This window comes from Leuciscus leuciscus (genome assembly GCF_965113295.1).
Source record: "Leuciscus leuciscus genome assembly, chromosome: 13".
Lineage (NCBI taxonomy): Eukaryota > Metazoa > Chordata > Actinopteri > Cypriniformes > Leuciscidae > Leuciscus > Leuciscus leuciscus.
Genome location: NC_138737.1, coordinates 43,281,017 through 43,296,022, shown reverse-complemented (window position 1 = coordinate 43,296,022; position 15,006 = coordinate 43,281,017). Strand labels below are relative to the sequence as shown.

The 15,006-nt window shown below is 38.6% G+C and overlaps 3 protein-coding genes and 1 long non-coding RNA gene across 6 annotated transcripts in view; 1 reads left to right on the top strand and 3 right to left on the bottom strand.

The window, feature by feature from the left end:
* The window catches only part of LOC309512029, a 276,593-nt gene that overhangs the window by 134,035 nt on the left and 127,552 nt on the right, over positions 1-15,006 (top strand). The gene's annotated exons all lie outside the window — the stretch shown is intronic.
* The window catches only part of LOC309512837 (polyunsaturated fatty acid lipoxygenase ALOX15B-like), a gene marked incomplete at its 3' end in the record, with an annotated part of 178,256 nt that overhangs the window by 101,045 nt on the left and 62,205 nt on the right, over positions 1-15,006 (bottom strand). The window lies entirely within an intron of this gene.
* On the bottom strand, positions 1,218-2,811 carry LOC309513338 (RLA class II histocompatibility antigen, DP alpha-1 chain-like). Its single transcript, XM_082189120.1, has 4 exons — positions 2,737-2,811; positions 2,304-2,549; positions 1,743-2,024; positions 1,218-1,563 (listed from the first exon to the last, which is right to left on the bottom strand). The coding sequence occupies exons 1-4, from the start codon at positions 2,792-2,794 to the stop codon at positions 1,382-1,384; spliced, it is 768 nt and encodes a 255-aa protein (XP_082045246.1). The 5' UTR covers positions 2,795-2,811; the 3' UTR covers positions 1,218-1,381.
* Positions 4,332-15,006, bottom strand: part of LOC309512835 (cadherin-2-like) — a gene marked incomplete at its 5' end in the record, with an annotated part of 62,602 nt that continues 51,927 nt past the window's right edge. Inside the window, 2 exon segments of the mRNA XM_082188559.1 lie at positions 4,332-4,840; positions 12,636-12,782. Coding sequence (XP_082044685.1) covers positions 4,634-4,840; positions 12,636-12,782 — 354 coding nt within the window. The 3' untranslated portion in view covers positions 4,332-4,633.

Genomic DNA, 15,006 nt, shown 5'->3' with positions numbered 1-15,006 from the left:
ACCTTTCTGAGTGTTACTCTGTTGTTTTTAACTGCCTGTGTTTGACCCTGTGCTGCCTGACACTGACTCATCATTATAATAGTACTAAATGGGTTATTAAAAGCGCAGTGTACCATGAAAGAGAACTCAATTCCGACCTTTTACCACCGTGTCGATTTATTTTGATGAATATGTGCGAGGGAGAGAGAGCAAGACAGCGCTTAGTTTGGAGACGGTGAAGTCTTGTTTACACTTTCGTCTGGCTCCGAAAGAGAGAGAGTGCGCGCGACCGGGGCTCTCTCTCTCTCTCTCTCTCTCTGCTCGTTCTTTCAGTTAAACATGCGCCTTGTCACAACAAGCAGTTCATCTACATTACTCACTGATCAAATAAGACTTTGGCGGGACAAAAATTCACTTTGGCGGGCGCTAAAACAAGTTCAATGCAGGAAAATTCATGCGTGAATTTAACTGAGTAGCCTACATGACCATGCACTCGCACAAATGCGACCACATAAAATTTGAACTCGCACATTCTCAAAAAATGGTCGCAGTCCCTGATGATGATCGTTCGTTTGTTTTACATCACAAACTCACCTTTTCCGACAACGTTGAGTCGTCTCACCCGACAACCGCGACAATCTCCTTCTAGGGCCGCTCATGCAGGCTGAGCTCAGGTGCCGGTCGCGTGCAGCGCTGCAGCCACGTAATCAGAGTTTGCCCTTCCCCTACTGACTTTCACTTTCGGTGCCCGAATGGAAGTGAATGAGGCTTTGCGATTTTTTTTATCTAGGCCTACGTGAAATTCTGCATCCATTGTACTTTTTATTTATTTATTTTTTTCCCCCTCAGAAGGGCAATGTGAGTCGAGAAGGGCATATGGGCAGTTGCCCGGGCAACCAATCAATAAAACTGCCAAAGACATTTCAATCTTTATTTGGAATCTGTCACAAATTATAACAAATTTAGAATTGTATGTTCTATAATAATTTTAACAATAATATTTTAACAATAGTGTCAACTGCAGTTTTAAATTTGTATTTTTTAATGGCTTAAATTTAAGTACAAAAAATTGCAACATTTCCATCCATGAAAAAATGCTACTACATTTAACATGAAGGTAGCAGAAGTGTCTTATTTGAATCATTAAGTCACTCAACATCAAGATTATGATTTGTCTAGATTACTTTTGATGAACTGCAAATGTAATGTGAAAACAAAGACTCAATAGAGCTACATTGCAAGCAAAAAAGATTTTATGGGGTGACTTCAAGTGCTTTCAAGGTTCATCCAGATCATTAGGGTTATGAATCTCTCGATCTTCAACACCAGCAGTGCTGTCCGTCATCTACAGTGACACACAAATGCACTGTATCACTGTATTCAGATCCTCAAGAAATGGTCTTTATTTGTAGGTCCATTGCATTAATTGTTTTTCTTTTTTTGCCAGATCTGTATTGTCAGTTGCAGCTCCTTTGATACAGTAACAGATTCCAGTAGCCAGTCCCAGCAGGGCCAGAGTCATTCCCACTCCACAGAACAGCACTGGACCCACACTGGGTGGGACAGCAGACACCCCTCCGACACCTGTCAATCATCGCACGGTGTGTGAAGGTTAAAACAGATGCTTTCACAACAGAAGGTTTCATAGTACAATCCATTCTGCTCTTGGTATTTCATTTGTACCGCAGAGTAAGTTGTTTTATATATACATCATTCATACAGAAAACAACATAAATTATAGTAGCTTGATTTGATTTTCTTACCCCATATTTTCGTCTGTGGTCCCTGGAGGGCTCTGTGGTTGACCGTACAGCTGTAAATGTCTCTCTCTTCGGGAATGATCTTCAGAGAGGAGAAGATGTTGAAGGTTCCATCGCTCCTTGGCCGGTACTGGCTCAGACTCACGCCTTCTGTCACCATGACATTGTTCTTAGTCCATGAGACATCGACAGGCGGAGGAAAGAACCCAGTCACGTGACAGATGAGGGTGTTCTCTACACCCAGCTCAACAGCATTCTTGGGGTAGATGGAGGTCTCGGGGGGGTCTGTGAACACAGAAAACTGTTAAACTCTGCAGGAGTAAATCTGACCTCATTCAAAGAAAGTTCTTTCATAGGAAAACTAATCTCATACATATCAAATATAATTGTGAGCCAAAACTCAAGCTTAACCAAAATCTTGATGACACTGAATGCAGAATATGGAGCTCATTTCATTTCTGTTTCCAAACAGATTAATGTGAATGTTAAGAAATGTATTACAGTAAAACTTTAAAACTCATGCAAAACTTTAGTCATGCTTTACAGTGCAAATTCACATCGTACCCAGTTCCTCTGGTGGGTTCTTGTAAACTTTAATGCATACAGCTAAGTTTTCTTTGCATACTTCTTGCGCTCCAATGCTCGATTCATAAAATCCTGGAAAGCTCATTGGATCTGCAAAATCAGGTAATGTATTCACTCCCATCTTTAGCTTAAAGTCAGCATGAAATATCTCCTCTCCATCAGATCCAACCATACTTTCTTTTTCTGTATCAGAACATCCATTAAAGGTGAAATAGTTGTGTATAACTGAAATGGAAGAAAAAAAGATAAATTAAAAATTAAAAAACCTTATATATATATATATATATATATATATATATATATATATATATATATATATATATATATCTTAAGTAATTATTGTACTCCATGAAATCAACATCATTGTACAGGCTTTTCACATTTAAAATCTAATATAGAAAGTATGACTTACTTTGAGCATGAGTTGAGGGAAACAGAGTGAGGGTAAGAATGGCCAGATACAGCTCCATGCTTGTAGATGACAGTGGACCAAACTTTAAATGAGATGGAAGAGGAGGAAATAACCCCTCTTGTGGACTCAGTTTCAGTGTCCTCCAATCAGAAGCAGGCTCTCACTGTGACACTACTGTATCTAGGCGGGGAACCCTTTCCTGTTCCAGCCGTCAGGCCACAGTCACATGACTCCTTTACTCAAAAGTGTAGTGTAAGATTTGAGCTCTGGCCTGAATTGATCGCCAGTCTACTTATGTGAATAGAAAAGTTTACAATGAAAAATGTAAAATGTTCTATGAAAATCTCATCATTTTTTTAAGGTATTATCTGTTTATCTGTTATTTACTTTGCATTTTTTTTTTTTTTTTTTTTTTTTCTGCGTCCTATCTCCATGTAATGTTGAATTGTCCACTTTGAATTGTTTGAAGACAAATCTAAAACTGTGCAGGACAGAGGGAAAATTCAATTTTCCTGAATACTGATTCCCTACACCTGTGATTGATTAACCGGATCCTGGATAAAAGCCCACACTCCCCTTCACTAACCCCTAATTTCCACCAACTGCGGATCCGCTCCAGAACGGCGGCGGAGTCAATAGGTTTCCATTAAAGTCAATGTGTGTATTTTCACAATGTGTGTGACTGCGGAACGGCTGCGATCCGACTCCGGCGATCCCCAGCCCTCCGGAGCAGATACGCAGAGCTTCTATTTTTGCCGGATGCCAGAGAGCTCCGCAGCAATTCAGCACTTATATCGCGTGATCATACGTGAATTCGCGAGATCTCGTGGGTCCTCCTCGTGACTTCAGCTGTCAGTCATGGCCGCAGCCGTTCCGCAACAAATCCGGACCTGGTGGGTATTGAAGGACAGCGGAGCACGGAGCCGACACGCAACGGAGCCGATCCGCAGCCGTTCCGCAGTTGGTGGAAATCAGGGGTAAGTTGTCTAGTCTCGTCTCTCACACCAGTGCAAGACTTAGCTGACTCCTGTTCGCGCATCTTCATCTTCATCTGTCCCGGTCTATCCTTCAATACAGAAAGACTGTTGTACCCGAGTTAAGTCATTCATCTGCCAGCTGACATGATGTTTCCCCGTGTGGTTTCCTTTATTCTCTTTAATAAATTCCTGTGGACAATCATCCGTTGCAAAACAAATTTCCATGTAAAATGATGAAAAATCCAATCTGACATGAACTCTCGTTGAGCTGAATTGAACTATTTAGAAGTCATTTAGAAATTAATTCTGCTCTTTAATTAATAAAAGACTTTTTCTAAAAGTTTTAAAAAACTTGTGTACATGCAATGTAATGTAACCACAATTAATGTAGGAAAGTTACAAACGTTTCAGTTATGACTTTTTTTTATTTCAAACTGTGCATTGATAATTTCGTGTTGAACAAATAGCCTAAGAATCCTGTGAACTGTATAGTGTCTTACAATTTGTCTTGCAATATGTGAAAAAAAGAAAGTTAAATAATCCTTTTGAAAAACAGTTTGTAAGCAAAAAAGAAAAGCATGATCATTTGTATCATAGATAAACACATTCTGAAATCTCAAAATCACTCCTTAAGTCAGTATAATTAAAGCCTTGAACATAAATCATTCAGATCCCAAACAAATGTACAAAAAGGCACATTAAATCCCTGTGCTTCTATACTGTAAAGTTCAAGTGTAACGAGTATCATACTCTGAAAGTGTTCCACATTTATGCATAACTATTACTTTAAGCCTTGAGTTAATTATTAACATTTTGCCTTGGGATGCTGTTGTTTGTTTGTATTGATCCTTTAAAACACATTTCTGCAGCTGTCATCTGAAATGAGGAAAAAAGCTGTGGTGTTCCTCTCTTCTTGTCTTTCACTCATCTGTGCCACCATACATGTCAGCTAGTTTAGTGAAGCGTGGACCCCAGTCTTTGAGGTAATCGTAATCCTGGTCTCCGTCACTGCTAGAGGAGATGATGGAGCTGAGTGATCCTGCAGTAGAGCCGTTACCCTCGTAGTCGAACACTAACAGGGAGTCATACGGCGGAGCAGTTGGATCTTTATCAGCAGCCCTTAGACCCTGCAAAGACAATGTACACAGTACCAATTAACTTTAACAACACAGGCAAATGTGATCTTGACAAATTAAACCAAAACACCATGGAGGAGCCAGGAAGGAGCCAGGGAGGAGATGATGCAGATTACAGCTCAGAATACTGCCAGGATGAAGGCCCATGGCAGAACCGGTGGTGGGAGGAGCCAGGGTGGGGTCAGGGTTACAACCAGGAGAGTTGAAGACCCTAGTGGAGCTGAGGAAACACAGAGACCGGGCGACACTCTAGGTCCTGGAGCCCAAGGTGGACCCGTGGTGACGAGCGGCCGAGGTGGAGCCAGGGTGCCAGAGAACTGAGGTAGATCCAGTGGGACTGAGGTGGAGCCATAAGAACGCCTGTCTGAAGGAGAGATGAGCCAAGGTGGAGCCGTTTGGGTGACGGGCTAAGGTGGAGTGATGGGCTCGGCGCTCCGAGGCAGACCCGAGGGATCCATTTACCAAGGCAGAGCTGGAGGTTGATCCATGCACCAGAGTGGAGTAAACAGAGGAGGAGCCGAGGAGCTGAAGGGAAGCAGAGGAGGGAGGGCCGGAGGACTGGCTTGCTTTGGTATAGGAGGTGGGAGAGGGAGGCTGGGTGGAACAGGAGAGATGCAGTAGACTTGGAGCTGGGTGGAACCAGCAGGGACAGGACACTACTGGGAATAACCTCTTCCAAATCCTCATAATAGTTCACAGAGGCCAGGAACTTACCCTCAGCGGCGGGAGAGTTTAGGCCAGGCTTCCCTCCATGCCCTCGTACTCCACAAGCACATTCCCCTTGAGGTAACGTATATACTAATATCAATGTACTAGTACTATACTTGTAATTTTACTATTTCAATACAACTTGGGATTCAATCTGGCCACTTTTTAGTGTATAAAAGTATACATTTAAGCATACTTAAAGTCAGTGGTGGATGAAGTACATAAATCATGTACTAGTAAACGTACAGATACTCTATTAAAATATCACTCCAGTAAAAGTATTAAGTACTCCTTTTCTATTTTGCTCAAGTAAATGTACAAAAGTACTTGATTTTTAAATGTAAAAAGTACTGATGGTGTCATGGTTGATTTTGTTATCACTTTCATGTTTCATGACTTGGTCTTAGGCAGTTGACGCGGCGCTGCACAGACCGATCGGTTTATGACATTAAAGGGATAGTTCACTTTGAAATTATTTTTTGGTATGTTTTAGCTTACCTCAAGGGCATCCAAGATGTAGGTGTCTTTTTTTCCGCAGTAGTTTCAATTTTGATATTTTTAGGTCAAACCGTTCTTGTCTGTCAGTCATATAATGCAGGTCTATGGTCATTATCTCAAAACACAAGCACAGAGAATACGAACAGTATTTATATCGTTTTTACCTCTTGAACACAGCCGCGTCCAAATGTTCTGATCTGACGTGTACGCAGACTGGTGCATAGATATATACACTAGATGTCGCCTTAAAGACATTCGTTCCAATGAACTGCCATAGACAAGGCGACATCTAGTGTGTATATATCTATGCACCAGTCTGCGTACACGTCAGATCAGATCACTCGGACATGGCTGTGTATAAGAGGTAAAAACTATATAAATACTGTTCGTTTTCTCTTAGGCCATCAATGTGTACTTACGATGGGGAATTGTTTAATTTGGACGACGGGGAATTGTTTTAATTTGGACTCTGTGCTTGTGTTTTGAGACCGTGACCATAGACCTGCATTATATGACTGACAGACAAGAACGGTTTGACCTAAAAATATCAAAATTGAAACTATTGCGGAAAAAAAGACACCTACATCTTGGATGCCCTTGAGGTAAGCTAAAACATACCAAAAATTAATTTCAAAGTCAACTATCCCTTTAAATTACCATGAGAGCGTTTCAAAAGCATACAGAGCTGTCTGTTCTCTAATCGCTCTCGCTGAGCTTTGATGTCAAAATCACTTTGATAAAGCAAAGATACCTACATACGTGACCCTGGACCACAAAACCAGTCACATGGGTAAATTTTTTTAAATTGAGATTTATACATCATCTGAAAGCTGAATAAATAAACTTTCCATTTATGTATGGTTTGGGTTAGGGTTTGGGTTTGGGTTAGGGTTAGGACGACTATTATACGACTATTTGAAAATCTGGAATCTGAGGGTGCAAAAAATCGAAACATTGAGAATATCGCCTTTAAAGTTGGCCATTTATGTTGGCGATTGTGCTGCATTCACTCACAAAAACAAATGTTTTATATATTTACGGTAGTAAATTTACCCAATATCTTCATGGAGCATGACCTTTCCTTAATATCCCAATGATTTTTGGCATAAAAGAAAAATCTATAATTTTGACCCATACAATGTATTGTTGGCTAGTGCCACAGATATACCCGTGCGACCTGTGACTGATTTTGTGATCCAGGGTCACGTATAATGACAACATACAAAAGACAGAAGACTCTAGACGTGAACTAGTCAATTCTGTATCCGGTCTACAGACTGCATAGCTCAGTTTATGAGGATGTCACGGGATGAACTAACGACTCGTATCGGGAGGTGAGGTAAACTAACAGACTGCATAGCCTGAAGACCCAGATAAGCAATGAATTAATCGTTTCTGTTCCTCATAATTTGGCATTGTTCTTTCATTGCAATTTTTTTCTTATTGTAAATGTGATCAACATTTTATGTTTGGGGAATTTGGCTATTAACATTTAACAAGTTTATATTAACATTTTAATTATATTCTGTTGAAATGAACGAAATGACTTGAAAAAAGTTAAGTTCATTTTAATGAGTGAGATTCAAAGATCCGAGTCAGTAAAATGATCGGAACTTCCCATTACTATCAAACAAGCATCTTGTTTCCTGGTTTGTCATGTGATTCCCTTGCCCAAGTGTGATCCTATCATGTGCCTCCTTGTTTCGTGTGTTATGTTCTCATTGGTTCATTGTTCTCTTATTCATAGGTGTTCTTGTTAGCCATTAGTCTTTGTGTATATATATATATGTATACAGTGTGTGTATGTGTATATATATATATATATATATATATATATATATACACACATACACATATATATATATATATATATATATACACATACACATATATATATATATATATATTATGGTCTGACATTAGTATGAATTGTCAAATAGCCAGCACTTATCAGTCAGGAAGATGCATATACATATGTAGTGATCTGCAAGAAAATTCATTTTATTTTCTTACTAAACTTTTGGTTGTTCATACACTATCAATACACCTCAAAACTCATACACTTTCAAAACATTAAATATATCAAAATTAATGTAAGGTTACTGACGGGCTAATTCATGTGTCTAAACAAATTGGGCATTTAAAAAGCATAGTCTTTAAAAATAAGGAAAAACAAAATGCGTGTAAACAAAGAATATAAAAACAGACTTCACAAAGGGCTAAATGCATACATTTTTAAGAACACCACCACACTTTGCCAACATACTACAGTAGTTAAATATGATTTGATCTGCAACGGCAGCAGGGAAGACGCATGAGCATTACAGTTTTTCTCGATTGCTTAAACATATTTCTTGAAATTATGGCTCGTTTTCTCAAAACTCTAAATATAAATTCATAACTTCTCACCCAATTCCCTAAACGTCCGCTTTTTGGTAAAAATGAAGCTCTCCACTCAAAACCATTGAATCTTGCTAGAAAACCAAACTTTGTGACACACCAAACCAACACCAAAGAACTACAGTAGCGCTGATGGAAGCCGACTGTGTTGTCGCCTGCGTCGGGGTAGAAAAGCTGTGCCTAAACACACCGAAAGGACTACAGCTGACTGTCAACTAGCATGCACGTGCTGCACCTGCGTGTAAATGAGATTTTCGCAAAGATATTGCTCTATATTCATCATTCAAAGAGGGAAACCTAATGTACCTAAACAACAGTATAATGCACAAAACAACAAAAAATGTATTCTGCCCCAGCAGCCTGTCTTTGGCCTGCAGGAGGCCTGAGAATCTCGTCAGCATCACAGGTTATATTGGCCCTAGCCAGGGAGCGGGGGTAAAATCCTCTTGTATGCGCTGGATCATCCTTCTCCTCCTCCTCCTCCTCCTCCTCCTCCTCCTCCTCCTCCTCAGCTTACTGGGCAGAGCAAATTAAGTTTCCCCTGATCTGATGAATGAGAGGAAGGAGGACAAAAGGTCTGCAACATTACGGGCCCTGAAATATTAGTAGGGACCTTGGACACATAACCCGGTCGAGGGTGAAGAAAGGCTTTCACTTTTGCCTGATGCATGCTGGAATGCCTGATTTGGCCAAGACTGATTTGAGGTGTTTTAGGACCAGTGTCTGGACTGTAGTGTTTCTGTCCAGTAATTGGAGATCAGAGAAAGACGAATGGATTTAAGGATCAAATTTAGAATTTCAGGTAAATAGCAAACATCTGAGGAGTGTTCTGGCTGTGTTTTCTGTGTGAACCTCAGTAACTGGTGACAGAGCAGTTGGTTACGCGGTTGGAGCTGGAAAAGGTGACTTAGGGCACATTTACACAGGCCTTAAAGCCCAATTCCAATTTATTGACTATATATGATTTTTTTTTATGCCCATCTGACATCTTCTTTTAAAGGTTACTCTTATCTGATATCTGCATTTACACTATACGTTTGGTGAAACAACGTAGACATACTGAGACTGAAAAGGAAGTAAAAACTAAAAACATCACAATCTGCAATGGAATTTTGCATTTTTTGTGCAATGCGAACTGCATTTTCCTTGTACTTTCTCTACGCCCCAAATGCTCAAAAGACATAACACTTCAACATGACACCACTGGGTTGAGCCTTCGTCAAGCGAGTCTTCGACAAAAGAGTCATGTGATTGTGGTTGGTGTCCATCTGAGTTGAAGTCATTTGCCACCGTTGCTTTTTCATTTCATTCCCGTCATTGACGGGAATATGCTATCTGTTTTTTTTTTTTCTGCACTTGTAAATGTAAATGCAGCCTTAGTGAGAGGGGCTCCCATGAGAAAGCTTGCTTAAATTAAAAACTCATACTCCATAACTATTGACTTCCTAAAATCATTGTCATTTTTTAACAAATCAATTTGGCATTCAATCCATTTTGTGAAGTTTGAATGTTGCGCGAACAAGATATAGGCCGATTAGTCATATTGGGTGTGATGGACTGACCATCCATCTGAAGTGTTTCCCTACCTATGGTCTGAGATGCTAGGACACATTTAAAGATATATATTTTTAAGAAAGCTGCTTTTGAAGCAATGTTTATAGTGCAAAGTTCTATACAAATAAAATTAACTTAAATTGACCTAAAAATTCTTCAGCCCATACGTATATGCCAAACTATTCGTCAGGAGTATCTTAACATGGTGGGTCCCCAGTTTTGTGCAAATCAGACAAATTGCCTAGGATGGGTTAGAAAAAAGTTGTTTGTGTACAAACATCTTGTGTACAAATAGATACAGATAGAGATTTGGGGGTACTAAAGGATTCAGAGGAAATCTTTTTTAATCTAGCTCTCATGTTTCCAGACTTATTAGCAAAAACAATTTCAGCTTCTAACTAAAAGGGGCACACAATCTCATTTACAGTAGTATGTATCCTCTACATTTAATAATGATCAGTCATTCAAGGTGCAATTTATAATCTCTTAAAAATGTATTGTAATTTCCCTAAAGTAGATACATATAAAATGTTGTCCTTTGATCAAACACTTGCAGAGTTATGACAGGTGTTTAGTTGTGGCAGAACTCATGACTGTAATATCCACACCTGCCTCAGATATACAAATATTATCTCAAACACTCACACTCTTCAGTGAAATACACCCTCCACCATTAAGTCCTTGTTTTACCCATAAGGTGGCACAGGGCTGTTTCTGCCCCAGTGAAAGCGGGTGCCAATGAGCGTTACACCCAAACCCCCTCACTGCCCACCACAGTCCCCATCCCCCTTGAGGATAAACGATCTTACCTAGGGCACCTGAAGTCAGAAACGGCCCTGAGTTTATCACAATATGTCAGTACTAGCAACAACACACCTGCTGTACCACACAATCTGTAGTTTTCAACTGTGTTTTTGGTAACACTTTACACTTTATGTGTCTGGATGACGTAAAATCATGGCTCTCAAAATTTTTTCTTTTCCTACATTCAGATAAATCGGAAGTTATTGTCTTTGGCCCCTCTGAAACTAGAACACAAAACTTACCTAATCTTGAGTTCTTAAATCTTGCTATTTCATCCCAAGTGCGAAATCTGGGTGTGGAAATCGACAACGGCTTGAAATTTTACAAACAAATTGCCTCTGTAGAGGGCTCTAGTTTTTTTTATCTTATATTATTTTATCCCATCTGTTTGTCTCGGCTTTTAACATGTAATTTATCCTGTTTTTATTGTTTCTAAGTGATTATTGATTATTTCTTGCTTGTGTATCTATATTGTAATTATTGTACAGCACTTTGGTCGGCCGGCAGCCGGTAGTAAATGTGCTTTAGAAATAAACGGAACTTGAACTTGAACAATACGGGTGCACTAATCTGCATTAATTCATGCTTAACTAATGCACAGATAATCATGAGTTAGTGTATGACTCATGAAGAACTAAACCATGAATTAAAGGTGGGGTATGTGATTCTCTTTTTTGTCAATTTTTTCAAAATCACTTGAAATCCTATTCCTAACCCATTTACAGCCACTGAGTTAGAAGCACTGAAATTAAAATTAAGCAATTTAATCATCTGTGGAACGGGCAGGACTCGAAAAACTCCAGTCAATCATTTCCAAGACCACCTAGAATCATTGGACATTAAGTTCATCAATCAAACGGTCGTACCATACCCCCCTCCCTCTCCCTCCACATGAATGGGTGGAGTCAGGGCCAGCGTTGGAGGAAAGAAGGTAGGACCATTTGAGTTGTGTATTTTCAAAATCTGCCGGCCGTTTTGCAAATCCCATACCCTACCTTTAATGATTACTGCATCAGTAACTAATAAAGATTCTACATGATTAATCGATTGAGTTATATATGAATTATTAATTAAATGTGTCATAATGTATTAATTCCTTAATAACATATTTTATTAACTAAATTAATGCGTTAATTACCACAATGGGTTGAAATCATGTACTTCAACTTCCAGTTGTCCGCTTTAATTAATCATTAGCTAATGATTTGCAAATGTATCATTATGCTATGACTTTACTTGTTGAGGCACATGACTATTAGTTACTTGTTGAGGCACATAACTATTAAATAATTATAATTATTATATTAGTAATATGCCATTTTGGTTTTGACATCCACATTAAGCAATGGATTTCAATTTCCAACCATCTACAACCAAGATTTATCTTTTTTTATAGTCCGATGAACCTTGTTAGTGACAGTAATGATTAATTAAAGCAGACAGCTGGAAGCTGAAGTACATTGCTTTGACCAATTGTGGTAATTAACACATTCATTTACACTTTTAGTTAATAAAATATGTTATTAAGGAATTAATACATTATGATACATTTAATTAATATCAATTAATATATTGCTTAAACTATTAATCATTTCACATGATCATTTAGAATATTTATTAGTTGCTGATGCAGTAATCATTAATTCATGGTTTAGTTCTTCATGAGTCATACACTAACACATGATTATCTGTGCATTAGTTAAGCATGAATTAATGCAGATTAGTGCACCCGTATTGTAAAGTGTTACCGTGTTTTCTTCTCTTTTTAAACAACTATTTAATAGTATTTTGTTTGTTTGATGCTTGTATAGTGCCACTTCACCTCACTGATGAAATCTCCAATATCTCCAGGATGAGGTACGGTGGATCTGATAGGGTAATGGGGCTCGGGATGCAGAGGTCTCTCATCCAACCTGCGGATGCCATGAGCCTCTGTATCTGGCTGCTGCAGCTGGCTCAGGTCATAATCCTGTTTGCAAACACAAAAGTGCAAAAGCATTAAGACCATTGTTAGCATTCATAGAACTGTGTTGGTGTGTCTGTGTCGTTCTGCAAGCACATAGCCAAAGCACTTGGTGGTGGTGTCGACAATAGGAGCGTAGCATTAACAGAAGACATTTGTTTACTTTTGTGTATAGTGAAGAGGAAACAATATTGATGCATAGACTACTTCTTTTCTTGCAAATGGAGTTAGTATTATTTTTTCAAATCTGTGTCATGTTAGACTATATAAAAGATCCTAGGTGTAACGTGTAAGCAGGGACGAGGCAGAAAGAGAATCCAGATGCAAACACGAGAACAACGACTGGCGAACAACGACTGGCGAACGACTGGAGAACACAAACAGAAGCAACTACTGACAAACAACAACTGAAGCACAGAGGTTTAAATAGAAATATATTAGAAAAAAATATATAAGAATACACTTTAACATAAAAGTCCTACAAAACACAAGACACATACAGGGGTCGTGACACTAGGTCAGTTCACTTTTGTTTTAGGGGCAGCAGCTTACCGGAAGCCTTTGGAAGTATCTTCTATAGCTGGGGAAGTTTCCACACTAAATCTAACTAAATCAAACTAAAGTTTGCAAAGAACCGAACAGTTTTATTTTCTACATCTAAACGCAGCAGCTAGAGTTCTTACTAGAACCAGGAAATATGACCCTATTAGCCCAGTTCTGTCAACACTGCATTGGTGTCATGGTTAGGTCCAGATGATGATGATGAAGGAGAGTTGAAAAAAGCTTTCAATAAACAAAAGGGTTCTTTAAACTCAGGTAATCCACATAGATGAAGACAAAGTAACGTCTCGGTTACTATCGTAACCCTCGTTCCCTGAAGGAGCGAACGGGAGACGAAACGTCGATGTGACACCGTAATTGGGATCGCCTTGAGAGACCAATCTATTTTGAGAGTATTAAAACAAGCCAATGCACATTGGCATGTGATAATTGCATCAGCTTCTCTGCTTGGAGCGCGAGCATATAACGAGCAGCAGGTGCGTTGCATATTGTTTTACGCTGAGGAGTGTTGTGATTTAATTATTTCTTTTCAGGGAAATGACTTCAGAGATTTTCGATACCAGAAATATTAGACTTTATTAACAAACAAAGCCGAGAGACCCTCTGCAGAAAGAGCCCCTGCCGAGAGATTGTCCAGCAAACGTATATACCTACATCCTTCTCCCAAATATGGTAATACATTCTATAGGTATTTTGAGAAATAGTTTGTACCATGTGACATTACTGAAATAGAATTCTCTGCTGTAACCACACAGCTCTTAGGTTCCAAAGTCACCCAAAGACATACACAGACAGAAAGGAAATAATAGTGTACAAAAAACAGTTAAATTACTTATAAAAACAGTTAAATTACTTATTTTCTAAATAATAAAATCTTCAACATTCCCTCCTCTGGGGCTTATCTAAGCCCCATATTCACTATCGTTTTCCAGAGTGTAGTTTCAAAATCCAGTCCCCTCCGTTATACTACCTTAGTGACTAAATTAAGTCACTCATTCTTATTTTCAATGACTGAAATTATGCCACCACACTCCTGGAGGAGCAATCGAGCCAAACATCTTTCTCCATACATTTTTCTTTCTTTCAGTTGTTTTTCTTTCTTTTTCTTTCAATGGAGAAAGTAAAAGACTCGAATCCTCCCTAATCAAACATCAAACATTGTTACAAGTGTGTTGATGAAATTGGTTCAGCATTGTCTGTTATTGTCACAGTTATAATATGTCAAACATAAAAATCCCTTATGCAATTAAAAGTTCTTGCATTGTAGATATCCTCTTTGACACATACACCCAGGATCTGGCTTATTCATTTTCTTCTTCATTCTCAATCGAGGTACTTCCATCAATGTCCATTGATTGTAAATCTCAATTTGGTTTATAAGCCCAATCTTAATAATATATGATTTAGTTGCCCTTTAAAATTAGTTTTCATTATCTTCTTGATATGGGAAGTACACAACAGAAGAATAACCCCCTTTCAATATTACAACTTCAGAATCCTTAATCTTTAAATCAAGTTTTCCTTAACTTTTTGACTCAATCGTATTTGCTAATTTTTCTCCAAACATAAGTCATTCTACTTTTTTCATGTAATTGTTTTCATTATAATAAAGACAAATCATTATAATAAATCTCTGCTGATTATAGTAGAATCATTGGTTTAGTTTGCT